Raw genomic sequence first — 16,665 nt, 5'->3', positions numbered from 1 at the left:
TTTTCCTTTTTAGGGAGGGGGTAGTGTCGTTGATGATGGTTAACGTCTGTTGAGGTGGGAAAAGAGATGGATTGCATTTCATTTGATACTCGCAGACGATTCAGCGAGAAGCTTGGCTTTTTCCGTATTTTTAAGAGCGAAGTCCGTGGAGGATTCCGCCTAGAGAAGGGGGATTGCGTTCGAAGTTTCCTCCATTATGCCTTTGGCGGCACGCCAGAGGCCATAGGAGCAGTGGGGTTGCCTAAATTTTGAAGAAATGATTCCCATTTCCTCTCGTTGCAGGCTTTAACTCTGTTCCTGAATTTAGTGATTGCGCACTGCGCCACGCGTTTGTCCTCCAGGATGTTGTCTGTTCAGGATCCAGTGTGGTACGAGCTCTTCTTACTAATCGGTTCTTGTACCTGATTAGTTCTTTTATTTCATTTGGGAGGTTAATTTGAAAAGATTCAGTGCTGCATGTTTTTGTAGCTCTGTCTGCGGCTGTTTGGATATATAGAGTGAGCTTTGGGATTGCTCCTTTTAGGTCGTCTAGAGAATGTATACTTGGGATAGGTCCTGTTCGCTGGAGCTCGTATTGAAACAGTTTCCAGTCGGTGGTTTTCTTGGGTTTGGGAGTGATGGAACTCAGAAGAAAGTTTTGGAGTACTTGAGTGTCGCGTTTTGTGAAATGAAGAAATCAATTCTTGTTGGCTGATTGTTGATGTCGGTCGAATAGTGAGTTGGTTTGCTTGGAACTAATAGTTCAAGCTCCATCTCGTTTATCTCGCGACAGTAAAAGACCATTTGGTTCACGCTGATTGATCTGGAATAAGAAAAAAAATACCAATGAGGGTTTATCTGGACTGGACCTACGGTTTAACGTGGACCCCTCTCCTTCCGAACCATGGTCCTCGGCATTAAGCCTATCGACTGGCCAATGACCAACTTAGAGACCATCCCAGAAGACATCCGGTTATTGGCGTGATTGGGTGGTTATTCCTTGTCCGATTTCCACTGTTACCTATAAAAGACATATTTACAATCACAAACATAAAGTACATCTATGCATCAGTAAGATTCGAACTCTACACTATCTCTATAGTAAGAGGACGGTCTTGTCGCCTTGACCGCTGTGCCAACGAAGCCGTCAGTTTTATATTTTACTATATTATAGTATCGTTATTTTATAATCACTAATAAAATTCAATAATAATATTTGGGATCGCCATTCGAATGTATTTTTAGAATTACACAGTACACACAAAAATATTAAATTGTTTTAAAATTTTTACCTTTAGTTAAATTAAAATCATTTAAAATGAACGGTTCTCTATAACACAAAGAATTTATCAATTTTCAAGATATTCCTTAAGGATTTTAAAACCTTTTTAATTATTTTTATTATTATATCTATATTTTATTTTTTAAAATATCGATATATCAAAATATCGAATTTTTGGCGGATGACATCCCTACGCTTCATACAATATATTATGTTTATGATAAAGATTTTTGACAGTAAAAAGTTTGGTTAGTTTTTGCTTTATTTTGTTTTTAAAGAAAATTACAGCAAAATGCAAAGAGAACGGCGTTCAAATGCTGGAAATCGTATGGCCAAACTGCTGGACGAAGAGGAGGAATGTCAAGATGATTTTTATAAACAGAATTATGGCGGTTTTCAAGAGACAGAATCTGATAATGAATATGAGTGAGTACTAAATAAGCAAACAATAATTAAGGAAAATAAAACCTCTTGTTTAGGGCGGAAGAAGAGGGAGAAGATATAATTGATTCAGACTTTAGTATTGATGAAAATGATGAACCTATTTCTGATAATGATGATGAAGAAGGGCAGAGAAAAAAGAGGCGACTTGTTACAAAAGCATATAAGGTAAAATTCTGTTTCTGTTGTATGATAAATTGACATAATTCAGTAATTTTATATAGGAACCTATCTCATCACCCAAAGAAAAACCCAAACCGAAGGTCAGAACTGCTAAATTAAAACACTCAATTTCTATTGAAAGTTATGGTAATATTTTTGGATAAGTAATATCAAAAATATTATTTCACGCATTAGTTATTTATAGAAAGGAAGTCAAAAAGAAAATCTACAGCAGCTAAAACAGCTGAAACAGCACAACGAATCAAAGTTAGGGATCTAGAGCAAAGAAAAAAACCAAGGAAGACCAAAGAGGAAGAATGGATACCTACACAAGAAGAACTGCTTGGTAGGTTATTATTTTGCTGTAATAATTACATCTCAATATATACATATATATACATCTCAATAATACAACTTATAGAAGAAGCAAAAATCACTGAAGAAGAAAATCTAAAATCCCTTGAAAGGTATCAAAAAATGGAGAGTGAAAAAAAGACAAAAAGGGTGTTGAAGAAAGTATTCTCTGGACCTGTGATTAAATATACCTCAACTAGGATGCCTCTAATAGAAGAAGCAACTGATAAGTATAGTTTTGGTACCTTGAAATAACTTTACATTAAAACAGAAAACTTTCAGAGATACTATTAAATTAGAAGAAAAAGAAATAGAGGATCAGAAATTTTATGAAAGGACTTTCGTTACAGTTTTAAATGATCCGCATGACATCTTATTTAAGAAAGTATTTAATGTTAAACCTCAACCTATACCACCCAAGAAGTTGAAATGTGCTGTGACTGGGTAAATTAATTTATTTCCTTCTTTTGCATATATTTATCTTTTAATTTTTAGTATGCCAGCATTATATGTTGATCCCGTGACTTGGGTACCTTACAGAAACAGTACCTGTTTAAAAATCATAAGACAGTCATATTATCAAGAATTAGAAAAGAATGGTGACAAATCTAATCCTATGGTTTCAGATTTTGTTAAGTGGTACTCCAAGAATAAGGATAGGCTTAGGAGGGAGATGATACTACACGCTCAGAAAATTAGTATTACCTCATAAAACAAAAAAACTTTTTAAAACATCTCCATATATTTCAATATAAAATGTAACGTAATATGGCATTTTTAATTATTCTTTTCTATAACATCTTTTTATTTAAATTGCATTATTCTGATGAATAAACAATGGATAACTTATGGATATATCTAATTAAAATTTTGATTCTGTATTTATTATTTCATGTAACTGTACTAATTTTTAGAATAGGGTTAATGGGGATTTTTATCTTATTGTCTAAATATATTAATGATATGTTATAAAAATATCTGTTGCTGACCATCGAAGATGAAAAACTATTCTTTATGCTTCTTAAGCTCAGTTCTCTAGAAGGTAATTTTAAAACAAACTTAATGAAAATTACACATTTGCCTAAAAAACTTTTGTCTACCTAAAAACCATAAATTAATGAACTATGGGGGTAAATAAAACTGCCACAATGTAACACAATAAAATAGTTTTATTAAATCAATTTTTATGTGCAAATTAATATACTTACGACATTGAAAACAACACGAACTAAAGAAGTAAATCTCAATGAGAACATTAAACATACGATTCCCTATTTATTTTAATTTTATATGTATATATTCATTAATATATATAAAATTGAAGGCACTTTTTTTTATAAGACGCAAATGCGTATAACTATGAATAATATGACACATAAAACAGTACCTAAAAAAATAACTTTTATTTTTTACCTTATGTAGCCTAGCTGGTGGATTTTTACCTGAATGTGTTTATTATTTTATACCGTACATGATAAAATCCACTAACTAAACAATAAGACTGAGGCGTTCTGGCGCCGCTTGTGCATTTTATAATGTATTATATAAAATTTGAGTAAATATAGAAAAAAATATTATCTAACAAAGATAGTATTTAACAAAACTTATTGCGATATAATTTTATCGTCATTGCGTCCAAATATCTAACAAGTATTAGTTGACTTTGTGCGTATTATACGAACGTAGAAAGTGTGATAAAAAATTCTAAGTACAACAATAACATATCATATATATAATAACGTAAATATTAATTTATAGAGGTGATTGAAAGTTGTATGCCATGTATTTTTACGTAGTACGTAGCCGTGACGGTTTATCCAACTTCATTACCTGGAAAACATTTTTCAATAACCTCTAAAACGTCAAAAAAATTTGAGATTGCACTACTTGATATAATTTTACATCCAAAATTGAAATAAACTCTGTGACTTATCACATAAGAAAAACAATTTATTGCACGTTTCTTCTTGAGTATTCTCATATTGCTTTTTTATCAAGACTCATTAGGACGGAAAAAAGCTTGGCGAATATTGCTAATAATTCCTTTTTTGCACATTTTGTTCAACTAAGCTCCCGCGTAAATCTGGTGAGTAAACGATTTGGGCAATCTTCAGACGTATTTTTGTTTTCTAATGATACACGTTTCATTTTTCTCCTTAAAGGTAATTTAAGTCTCTAACAAAGAATACCTACCTCTTCAAATAGCCTTAATATATCCGAGAAATCCTAGAAAAATTTATCGCTTCCTCTAAGTACAATTTTATGATTATATGGTTGAAACTTCAGTCAGAAATGAACATTACTCAATAATATTAAATACAACATAAATTTTTCTAGAAAGTTGTTACATGTAACTATGCACATCTTTTCTTCTTCAAAATTGGCACTTATTCTTTTTTGTACTTCATCAAAAAAGGGGTAGTATTAGTATAGTTAAAATAATGTCTAAACTCTAAATAATTATAGCAATTAATAAACATTTAACATTGTGCACTAAACAATTTTAACACTATAAATAACTCGCGAATGAGAGGAGATTCTTATAGACTACCCTAGGTTTAGAAAGATTATACCAATGAGCATTTTCCGAGGTATTAAGATTCATTAGTTACATACGTCGCCTGATGAGTACCTCCAAAAATGCTCTTATGTCTTTTACGGTAACGTTTTCAAAATATAGTTGCCAAAGATGTCTAAATCCTTCTAAACCTCATTAAGTTCTGTAAATAAAGGTCAATTCTATTTTAAAATAGTAATAATAACAGAAAAATATATTTCTGGGAATACTGAAAAAAAAAACGAACAAATACGGTTTTGATCTTCGAGACTACATCCTTTAGTACACAATTGTTACTATCTACAAAATAATTTAGTGAAAAGACAACAAAAAAAGCCCAACATAACCTCCATAACAATCGGTTTTGCTAGCAGCAATCTAATTAGCGTTGGTTAATCTAATGTGGCTGGGTCGAGTTGAATTTTTTTCGACGGGGTTATAACATAGCGGTATTGTTGAGGTTATGTTGAGGTTTTTTTTAGTGCTTGGTGAAATTGTAAGCTACGTCGTTAACTCGTCTACATTAATGGATGAATTTATTAGTTGTTTTATAGCAGCGTGAAGTGAACGACGTTGAATACACGGTGAAAAATTAACAAATAAGATAGTACAACGTAAATTGTTAGTGATGTAGTAGTGATTAACATACCGCTACCGTATAATTCAAGAAAGGTTCCGGCACAGTTCCGGGTAGGAAGATGGGTGAAGTTTGTTTCCACTTTTGAGTTAGTTGGATTGGCTTTATTTCAACGGGGGGTGACGTGTGTTAGCACCTTCGGTAAAGCTGGCCCAATTTTGGATGTTAACAAGAATAGAAAGAAAAAAAAACAGATTTTGTTAGTATTATTGTGATTTCTTAGCTTATTACTTAAGATTAATAATTATTATGTTTTTTTAACGAACGAGCACAAGATTATTTGTTGTTTTTTTAAATGTTTTTTTGACTAAGTATTGTGTCCTCAAATGTACCAATATACCCGCCCTATTACTGCGCTCATGGACTATTTGATGTTAGTTAACAACATATAGATCATGGTAACCTGTAACTAATATTAATTTGAATAAAACAAAGCCGAGTTAATTAGATTTAAACAGGCTCGGCACCGAAACATGCATTATTGTCGACAGTTTGTCGCAATACGGAAATTTGAGTACACAAATCCTACATTATTCACTGAACTAATGAAGAGAACTAACAATAACCAAGATTGAAGCGGCCGATTTCTCTATTTTCGTGCGATAGTTTTGGAATTAATTAAAGCTTTAAAAAAATGGATTGTTAGGCACCGGAACTGTTTTTTTTTTAATGCTAAAATAGGATCCAGTTTCAATTATGTCATAACTTTATTTTAGGGTACAAAAACTTACAGAATGGAGTTAGTAAACGTCAACGGATGACAGCCTTATCAAAATCATATTTAGGTTAATCACAGTTACAATATCTATAATAGCAAACACAAAGTAGTATTATCCTATTTTAACACTTTTGAGAATAATGAAACCCGATTATTAATTATTATAAAAGCTGTGCTTTTTTGTTACCTGTATAGTGAGCATTAAATGATACTGACTAATTTTTGTCTTCACTCAATTCTTCATGGATAATATACAAAGTTAATGGCATGTCACGAGAACCCATCCACTACCAACTTGGTTATTTCGGTTCCATTCATCAATCAGAAGAGAAGCAACATACCAAGCGATCCAGAGTAACCAGCACCAAGTAAAATTTAGTTTAAATAACGAGGAGCAATATCATATAAAGTTATTTTCTTTACACCAAGTCACTTTTAAAACTGATGAAGTTTCATAGATATTGTTTTATTTACAAAGTGATGGTGTCTAGATCGCTTCATATATGACATTAATAAAAATATACTTGGCCATTTGTGGAATTAGTTTTTGGGTGTTAATGTTGCAAATAAGTTAATAAAAATACTAAAATACGAGTTAGATACTAATCCGCCGATTATTTGATTTGGAAAGAAAAAGCTAGTGCCAACAATGAGCAGGGCGACTGATTTGACAGGTCGTCGTCATTTAAACGAAATAAAAGATATCACTGAGATTTTCGTATAAATATATTTCCACATTGGCGCAAGTGAACAACATATACAAAAAATATAATTAAAATCTAAATAATATAAACGAATTTGTTCATTTTTAAATTACGTACTTAGATCTAGTGAAACGTCAAAAACCCATCAAATCGCTGAATTTGTGAGGCTAGCGCCACTGGTGAAGAAATGATAATATCCAAATTTCTTTAAAGTTCCTTATCGTACCCTCACGAAATCTGTCTACGACGACAGGGTGTGAAAGGTGTAAAAGTGTCAAATGTGTTTTTTGTTCTAAAGAAAATAGGTACGTGATGCTATCCATTTTCCGACAGACCAGTCGTAAAATTACAAGTGCAGTCAAGAGAAAATGCTACAAAACGTCGGACCAGAAGGATTCGGAATACCTAACGAACTGGGAGCAGAGGTGTGTAGAAACGAGGACAGAGTATAATAGCGTAAATGTACATAAAAATACAATATAGATGGGTGTAAATATATTTTTAATCAATCATCGGACTAGTATATCACAACTATTTGTGATGTTGAGGTACAAGAAGCTGTTGACGAACAGCGGATAACATCAAATCTATGACTAACGACTCGAGGACTGAACAGGCGACATCTGTCACAGTGGTAACTCTAATTGTTCCATAACAATAACATTAATAACAAGAAATCCTTCTTGTCCGACTGAAATAAACAAAAGCCCGTTAAAAATCGACCCGTTACAAATACTGTTTCGACCCTTGCCATACATCATCAATCAAAGAACAACCGACATCTTGCGACTTCGAAATTGTAATAATAAAAAAGGACTAACATAAAATAATATAAATATACATATATCTATATATCAAAAAATACAGAAAAGAAACCAACTAACCTTTAAATAACGCCCTTTTAAGAGAGAGCACCCGCTCTCTGGTAAGGGTGTTCCCTTATTTGTCCCAGATGGCGTCGTTGCTTAGCAACCGCCGACGCACCTGCGCATACAGAATAGTTATGACCTAAATGTTTGTGTGGGCGGGTCTTGGCCGCGCCTACCCTCGGTGGGCGGAGTCTAGGTTCGATCAGACGGACGAACGGAGCACTGAACGTTACAATATTTTCCGATCCGTTATAATAATAGAGTCAAAATACACTTTTTTACATAAAATTAAGATATGGCACAGAGTTATGTTGAGGGCATCGTCCGCGGATCCAACCTTGACCACCGCTTACTAGACAAAAATGAAAAAATAAAATATATATATACACTAAACTAAAAAAAAAAAGATACTACACTGTAGCTACTCTAAGTGACTTAAAGACGATTAAAGCATATTTAACAAGTATTTAAAACTAACTCAGCAATTTCATTTAAATTCAAATATATACAAGAAAAGAAGATTCTATTTTATGACTCGATTTTGTTTTGATATAAATGCAGTTTATGAGTTTGAAAAACGTTGAGATTCACAACATTCGGTTTTGGTTACAACCTATATATTTAAATACGCATAGCACCAGTTCCTTCAGCTATATATGAGATAATCGTTCACGAAAGAAAACCCTTCTATAACAACATATTTTTCTAAAAAATATCTTAAGTAGGTAGGCAGTAGGGGCGTTGCTTCGCGAAAAAACCCCTACCCCGAATAAAATAAATATGCTCCGCCTATAACTACATGTATATATATAAAAAACTGTGTAAAATAAAAAATTTAAATAAAATAAATGAATCATGAAAAAAAAATTACATACAATACAAGAACAATCATAACTTGATAGGCTAAAAATTATCACAGAAATATAATAAAAAATTGTAATAATTCTGACTAAAGCAACTTGCGGACGCCTCTGAGGTGACCAGGAGTGGTATTAGATAATATGTTTTTCTTGACTATCGAACAATTAAAAATGACCCATGTGTTTTTCTTTTTGCACTGAAACTATTGGTTCTGTTTGTTTACGAGTCACCACGGGCGTCCGAAAACTCGAGAAAAAAATTAAAAAAAACCTATATCTACTAACAGATCGTACGTTTACGGAAATAAAAAATGACACAGTACGGTACCGAACCAAGGAGAGGAGTTGAAATAATTTAAATATATTGATATATCTGTACTAGCTCCGGTTCCTACTTCGGTACAAAACGCGCCCCAATTTTTTGTGTGTAGTAAAGTGTGTGTCGATACGTAGTGGCAACCCCGAGTTTACCAACGGCGTTTGCACTAAAATGTATGTTCTAGAGAAATTAAATTATTTTTACATCACCTAGTGACGTAGTAGTAGTAAACGGGGTTGCCAAAGCGGTTAAAACACGGAAAAATTGGGGATACGAGTCAACGAGCAAACAACCCACCCGAATGGTCAGCAGTAGCGTAATCAGTTAGTAACGGGCTGGCTGTTAGGGTGGCGTAATTCGTGTAATCTGCATACGGGGCGTAGATGAGGCCGTGTGGATCTCCTGGAGACAGCAATGACCTAATACAAGAGCGGAAATGGTGCTGTTGATGAGAATGGAATAGTCAAGGCACTGGATCACTTACCCGGGTGGTGCTGAACCGTTAAGAATGCTGGCTGCTGTCGTGGGCACCGACATTCTTGGACTGATTATGAGCGGCGCGCCCAATGGAGTTGTCGGAGCTCTCAGAGGCGTGGCCAAGCCGGACATGGTCGGAGCGAGAAGTCGTTGCGATTCGACAGCAGCAGCCACCCGCCGCCATTCTTCGTCACAGGCTGCAATAGATGAGAGGTCTATGTCAGTGGAGACTGAACTTGCACCTAGATCAACACGTCAATATATTCAACGATGTTTAAATGCGGTTGGCGTCATCAGCGACATAAATACTGTCCCCGACAAGATTTAGTCACAAAACACAAAATCTAATAAGGCCCATGCAAAAATACTCTAATCATATCTAATTTCTAGTTCATAAACCAACCACATTGAAAACCGGTAAACAACAACGAGTTTAATTGATAATTACCTGTGGTCGATACGGCCTTTGAACTTGAATCTCTGTAGGTACCGTTGATTATGGCCAGCTCCATAAGCTGTCTCTTCTTCAGTTCATCCTCCCCATCAGCTTGCTGTAATAAAACCCATACATCAATTACATGGTCTTTATAAATAAGTAAATTTTAGAAAATGTTTCCTCCCTTTTTGAGGAAAACGGTAACACGGGACGAGGGAAACTTATACGGACAAAGAATTTTTTAGCCTAAGATTTTTGTGTAAATTCCAATATCAGGAATAGCCGTCAGATCGGTGACATTATCTAAACAATATTTTAGGCTCATTTTATTTTCATTGGTCCTGGCCGACCCGATGCCAGTTCCAATTCTCAATAGATTATTCGCCGTTTCTGTTGTATCTAAATCGACTACGGACGTGTAATTTTACGTTGTGGCGTAAATTTGGCACCGCTGTACTGTATAATGCCGGCATTTGTAAGATTTGACGTTTTGTATTTGAAACGATATGAGCACGGAAAGTGAGTGAGTTAAGATTTTGTATTACTTGTAGATATTTACGTATTGTTGGTAACTATTAGAGTTATAGTAGATATGATCGAATGATTAAGAAAAGCATGATCATATAAAGTTACACTTTATATTATTTGTAGGGATCACAATTTAATGTGTCCCTTTTATTGGAAGGTATATTCAGCTGTGAAAAAATCCAGCAATTTCATCTTAATATAGAATAAGAAAATTCCGAAAAAACAGGAATCGCATGTGTTCTGTTTACAAGGTATTTAGATTTTCACAAACAGATTTTTCAGATTCTTAATATAAACATCAATCAATTTATTTTTAATTTTAAGATTTTCAATTAATTTGATATTTAGGAAACTCAGAACAGCTAAGAAACATTGTTCTTGCTTAAGAAAGGCAGTAATTGATAAGGTAAAGGAGACATAATATATCATTGTATTAGAGATAATTGTCAAATTTATTAATTTTTTTTATTTGTATCAACTTCTAATTCATTTCAGGTTTCATTAGTAAATACAATAACAATGGCATAAGCAAATATCACAGGTAATAAATACATTCATTTGTGCATCAAGAGTTATGTATGTGAGTAATTAATGTTTCAATTTCTCATTTGTTGGTGAGTTTTTAGTCCTCATGTGGGACACAAGGCAAAGTAGAAAGCAGTAGATCAAGGAAAGCCATAGAAGACAAATTAAAGCTAACTTATTTTAATCTGCTACATATTTTTTTCTTGAATTGAAATGTTTAGAATTCAGAATATTATTATATCATTTTTTGTGTCTAAGTCTTAAATTTACAACTGGCTAATACAGATCTAATCTTACTTACTGTTAAATTATCATTTATTTAACTTTGAATGTTAGTTTAAATAATTAAATTGTTAAGAATATAAAAAATAAATCAAATAGTTGAAGGTACGCAGCTGACCGGACGAGGAACGGTACCACGAAAGAGATTTAATGAAACTCCCGCCGATTAACAAAATTTCTAGAAAAAACGAAGTACTGAAATTCTATCTTTCAGTTTATCGAATGCAGACAATTCTGATCGTAAAAACGTTAAACGAGTAAACGTCCGCAGTATTTTAAACATGATTGTGAGCATTCAGATATTTATGTTCATTCTCGATTGACTGGGTTTGTTAACATTTGTTAACTCTGATTCTAATTTTAAAACAGCGATAGTATCAGTAAAACCCGGAGTGCCCGCTCATGTGTGTTGGTTTCATCCCAAAAATATTAACAGGAACAGCAGGGAGTTCTTTAAAACGAACCTGTGTCCCAGAAGATATTAATAAACAACACGCGGTTATTTACGGAAAGTAATTCCTCATGTTTTATGATACCTATAAATGGGAGTGAAATAGAAAAGAATGTTGCCAATTTTCGCACGCCTTTCTTTTATTCAACTAATTCTGCTTTTGAATTCGTTTTTATTAAAACAGACAATCAAAATCAGTTCATATATCTTGCAAATTATTGAGAAAAGACACGAAACGCCAATATTTGTTTCCGACTTTTATCGCTTCTTAGACCAGGTTCACTACACCTTTATCAGATGAGCTCGCGAAGTTGGCCATGACGAAAAACCCGTTTGAAAAAAGAGAATCGCTACTCGACTAAATACGATATCGTTTACAGTTGGTCTCGATTTTTTGCTGTTATTGTATGGTAAGTGTCATCTATTGTTTTCTTTTTCACCACTATTAAATTGGTAGGGCTACAAAAATTTTGTTATTTTCGGACACCGAAAAAGTAATAAAAATATAAAACATAATACTTACAGGTACCAATAATTTTTTAACCTCTTCAACTGCCCTGGCCAGCTTGATCTGTGCCCTGTTTTCTGTGTCTTCAACTGTGAGAAGGACGTGCAGTTCATCGCACAGGTGTTCCCAGTTTGGTTTTCCTCTATTTTGATCCTCCTACACACAAATAAATGTCAACCAAGAAGTCGTATAAAAATATAACTTATTAGAAAGTAAATTATATTTATCAAGATCAACATAATTGTCCACAAAACTAACGACAGGCTAAAAATAAGAATATGATTGAACAAATTGATAAAACGAACGTTGACGGCAATCTAGATATTTAGTTGTTATCGATCCCTAAGTCAAGTCAAGACGATGGTCTTGATTCTTACATATGGGATAATTCTAAATTATCTATTTCTAATAATTTAAGTATTTTGATGTATTTTATTATCGTAATTTAATATACTTAACTATTTTTTTATGAAAAACATGCGAAACAAGGGAAAACCTAGGTCAAAATAAGATTTTTCATACATTTTTATCCATATTTAGCTTTAAATCATATTGGTTGGTAGGATTTCCTGAGTAACGACATGAAATTTCAAACAAATAGCATATTGTATTTGTTGTTTTCAAGTAGCAACATCATAAAAGAGGCTCAAAATAATTTTAAAATAACGATGAACTGGTAGCAATTTTCTCTTTTGTACATGTGTGAAAACTTAGCAGTTGATGAGTGGTTTGAAAATTTTGTGAGTTTCACCTGGGTTTTCGTTTTTTGAGTCTTGCAATTCGTTGTCTTAGAACTTGTTTAGTCCTACAGGACATTTCTTTGTCATTGGTATGAAATTCTTTACTATTAAATGGTTGAAGCCAAAACCGACAATTGGAATATGGCAGAGTAGCATAACCTTTCTATAAGGGTTTGATGGGCTTTGTTATTCGAATTCGAAAGTGTTATTTTAAATCTTCATGATTAGCATTAGTCTGTATACATTAAATCATTCAATAATAATGTACCGAACTCTTATCTTATGTAGAAAAATGTCAAAACCATTGAATTTAACAGTTAGGTTTGATTATTAACTTTTATTTCCGAATTTACTAAGAAAAGGTCTGTGGATATATATGGTGGAATATCTCTGTTTATGCATGGCAAACGTTAGTATTGATAATAACCTAGTAGTAGTAACAATAATGGGAAATGTCAATAATTTAGGTCTTGCTATTACTTATTCTAACTGTTACTTATTTTAGGACCTTTGCGTCATGTTAGGGCTCATCACTCATCATTTTGCTTATTTAATTCATTTATTTGTTTTCTTTATTTTATTTATTTAATAATACATGGGCTGATATCCCGGGCCTAACACATAGATGGCGCTAGTTTTATTACATTCGCTTTTTCAGTTAATACTAACCATCAAAATAAAGCTGTTAAAATGTCATGATATTCTACTTATAAGTTTGTGAGGTAATGAGGTATAAGGTGGTAACGCCAGAAAACATCAAAAGAATCCACAAAATGGCTTTGAATGATAAAAAAGTTGCGTGAGTTAGCTAACATCGTAAAGATATCAAAAGAACGTGTTAGTTTTATGTTGCATGAGCATTTGACTATGAGAAAGCTCTGTTCAAAATGGGTGCCGCGTTTGCTCACTGTTGACCAAAAACAAGAACGTGTTGATGATGCATGAGCAGCGTTTGGCTATGTTTAAACGTAACAAACTTGAATTATTTCGATTGTTTTCTTTGTTACGCCCAATATATTTCAGCCCATGTGTTATATTTGATGGGCTTTTGATAAAAAGGGTGAGTGATCAATTGCGATATGGTGCAACGTGGTGCAAATGCTGTGAATTATGAAAACACTTAATAAATAATGAATCGAACCTGTCCAATATAAATGCAATATGATCATTTACTTATTTCGATCTATATTATGTGGACTGGCTAAGTAGCCTCCAAAATGTTATAAAAATACTTGAAAATGTAGAGTATAGAAGAGGGAATGTTCTTATATAACACAACGAAATTGCTAAATTATTATCAAAAAAATTAAACAAACCCTAAACGTGGATGATGAACAACAATGTAAACTACAAAATAAAATTGACGCACAACATAATCGACAACGAAACTGAATAAAAATATATGGCAACGACTAAAAATAGAAACGAAACTAATATTAACCAATTACACTTACTCAAAGGTCCTCCTCTCCAATTCTGGTGGCTTGGAAGTACAGAAATATTTTAAAAAGTTTCTCGAATCGGTCTACGAGTTTGTTTATTATCCGTCTCTCTTTCACGGAACGGAGATGTTTGGATGTGGGCCAACGGACCGAGCCCTAGGTAGGTGAGCGCTACCACGTAACTGTTTCTGTTTCACGCGGTGTCATTGGCCCTAGTCGGCTGAGGATTTCCTTACACTTTGGAAACTTATCAGACATCAAACGACTATTTTACAAGTAATGATTAACGTATTGAGTTGGCAAGAAAATAATATCGGTTTTGTGTAAATTATATTTTAAAACACTATGATTTTTTTCAATTATATCTGTTTTATTATAGTTACACCGCATATTAGTTGATAATTTGGAATGGAATTTGAAATATATTGTATAAAAAATATATCTGTATATAGATTAGTCACATAGGAGTCAAGAGATGTCAGCATCACCCCTACATCGGTATTTCTTGTTTTGTATATAATGTAAAAACTCAGTCTATGCCGGAAATTAGAAAAAGGTGTTTCATTTCAATAGGTTAAGTGACTAGGCCCTTTGTAAACTCACGCTAACCTCTAAAAGTTTGATACCGCGTTTTCCGTATTAGTATAACTTCGAAATATTTAATTATTGCACAAGAATGATTGTTAATTATATAGTTAATGTTCCAAGACTGAGAGGAAGAGAAACTTACGATGACTGGGCATTCACTATAGAGAACTTTCTGATTTTGAAAGAATTATCCAAATGTATATCAAAAGTTGTACAAGATTATGTCAAAGCTAAGACAAAGTTAATATTAACAATCGACATATCCTTATATATCACGACTGTGGAGTTACTATGGAATAAGTTGAAGACATTAGTCGACGATGAAGGATTGACAAGGAAGATTAGCCTGTTAAGAAACCTAGTTACTTCTAGAAAGTTGCAAACCTATGGCAAGATATGTAAAACAAATCGTTAACAGGATAGAAGCTAAGAGTCGCTGGATTTGATATAAATGATGAATAGATTGGATCATTATTGTTAGTAGGATTAGCTGAGAAGTTTTAAACTACGATAACGGCGATTACTATTACGACTCGATAAACAATATATTAGACATTGAGGTAGATGCCAATAGTAGTGGAAATGCGTCAGTAAACAGCATTGGCGTGACAACTGGAATGCAGATAAACACTCAAAATTGGGCGCAAGCAGCAAGCACGTTTTGAAAATGCAAACAAATCTAACACTTATAAATTCAGAATAAATGTTCCAGTAAGGAGGAAATTATTTAAGGATACATTTAGTGGTCGATAGTGGTTCAGACTACGATATAATTGAAATATATAATGGAGGCCCAAGAAACAAATGTCCCTCTGATCTGTCCAGAGTATACAAATCTAATGATAGTTGTTAGCCCAGACAAGTACAAAATTACTGTTAAAAATGTGTTATATGCTCCAGACTTACTGGTTAAGTCAAGCGAATGAGTACAAGCTCAAGGAGAAGTTGTTTTATGTCACAAACTCTATAAATATTGTGTACATGAACTAGTTGATAATAACGTATCCTCTTTATAGCTCACTAACCGGCAATTTATCACTTGTTATTTTATACTTTACTATTCTCGAAGCTTATATAACTTACGTAGAGTTAAACACTAGAGACCACGAGAATATACCTGCATCTAAAGTAATTCTAAGCTCGCAGATAAAATGTAGAAATTAAGCTATATATCTAATAATGTATTTCTTAATAAAACGCAATATTGCTGTATTGCAATATTATATCAATGTAAGTTCCATATCATCAACTAACATTGGTTTTAGTTGAACATCGTAGAAAATTACCTGTAAATAAAATCCAGTTACGTAACAGCGCCCACAAGACCTTTCTAAGCACGAAGAATGTTCGGTAACAATTAGAAGACGGGACGAATGAGAAAAAAATCGTTATTTATATCTTTACCTGTGTTATTTCGAATGTAAAATATTTTTATCGCCCCTTCGAAAATCCCGATGAATATATGTTTGGTTTCGGTCATCGGGTTCATTTCCATTGAACGGTACGCGGTTTGGTGAAAAAATCGCGTCGGCGATCAATTACCGAACCATTACGATAATAAATTGAAAAAAAAACAAAAGAATTGCCGCGAAAGGGCACGGCCTCCTCCGTATACACACCTTCTTCTTGTCCCTCATGGATCCCTTGCCCCTCACCATGATTTTACAGCCGGTTTCTTGTTCTAATTGCTTGGCGGTCATGCCTCGCGGTCCCAAGATCCGTCCCACGAAGTTGAACTGAAACAGAGACGGAAAAAAATTTTAAAAAAAAACAAATAACATTGCATTCGTAATAGTCCCATTAAAT

The 16,665-nt window shown here is 33.4% G+C and overlaps 2 protein-coding genes across 4 annotated transcripts in view; one reads left to right on the top strand and one right to left on the bottom strand.

Moving 5' to 3' along the window:
• Positions 1–1,488: 1,488 nt before the first annotated feature.
• YL-1 (Vacuolar protein sorting-associated protein YL-1) lies at positions 1,489–2,985 on the top strand. Its single transcript, XM_076402017.1, has 7 exons — positions 1,489–1,687; positions 1,741–1,870; positions 1,927–2,011; positions 2,070–2,210; positions 2,286–2,448; positions 2,501–2,662; positions 2,714–2,985. The coding sequence occupies exons 1-7, from the start codon at positions 1,554–1,556 to the stop codon at positions 2,928–2,930; spliced, it is 1,032 nt and encodes a 343-aa protein (XP_076258132.1). The 5' UTR covers positions 1,489–1,553; the 3' UTR covers positions 2,931–2,985.
• Positions 2,986–3,369: 384 nt separating this feature from the next.
• how (protein held out wings) overlaps positions 3,370–16,665 on the bottom strand; it is a 103,798-nt gene continuing 90,502 nt past the window's right edge. The window contains exons 3-9 of one of the 3 annotated variants that reach the window (XM_076402014.1): positions 16,479–16,595; positions 12,105–12,245; positions 9,808–9,910; positions 9,367–9,601; positions 9,180–9,301; positions 7,719–7,818; positions 3,370–5,559 (exon numbers count right to left, since the gene is read on the bottom strand). In XM_076402014.1, coding sequence (XP_076258129.1) covers positions 7,736–7,818; positions 9,180–9,301; positions 9,367–9,601; positions 9,808–9,910; positions 12,105–12,245; positions 16,479–16,595 — 801 coding nt within the window. In that variant the 3' untranslated portion in view covers positions 3,370–5,559; positions 7,719–7,735. The remainder of the gene's footprint in view (positions 5,560–7,718; positions 7,819–9,179; positions 9,302–9,366; positions 9,602–9,807; positions 9,911–12,104; positions 12,246–16,478; positions 16,596–16,665) is intronic. The other 2 variants (XM_076402016.1, XM_076402015.1) reach the window with 2 other exon arrangements.

This window comes from Rhynchophorus ferrugineus, unplaced genomic scaffold, assembly GCF_030347505.1.
Source record: "Rhynchophorus ferrugineus isolate W39M unplaced genomic scaffold, kcgeb_rfMv2 rfM4, whole genome shotgun sequence".
NCBI classification, from domain to species: domain Eukaryota; kingdom Metazoa; phylum Arthropoda; class Insecta; order Coleoptera; family Curculionidae; genus Rhynchophorus; species Rhynchophorus ferrugineus.
The sequence above is the reverse complement of the archived record's forward strand: the minus strand, read 5'-3'. Positions and strand labels throughout refer to the sequence as shown.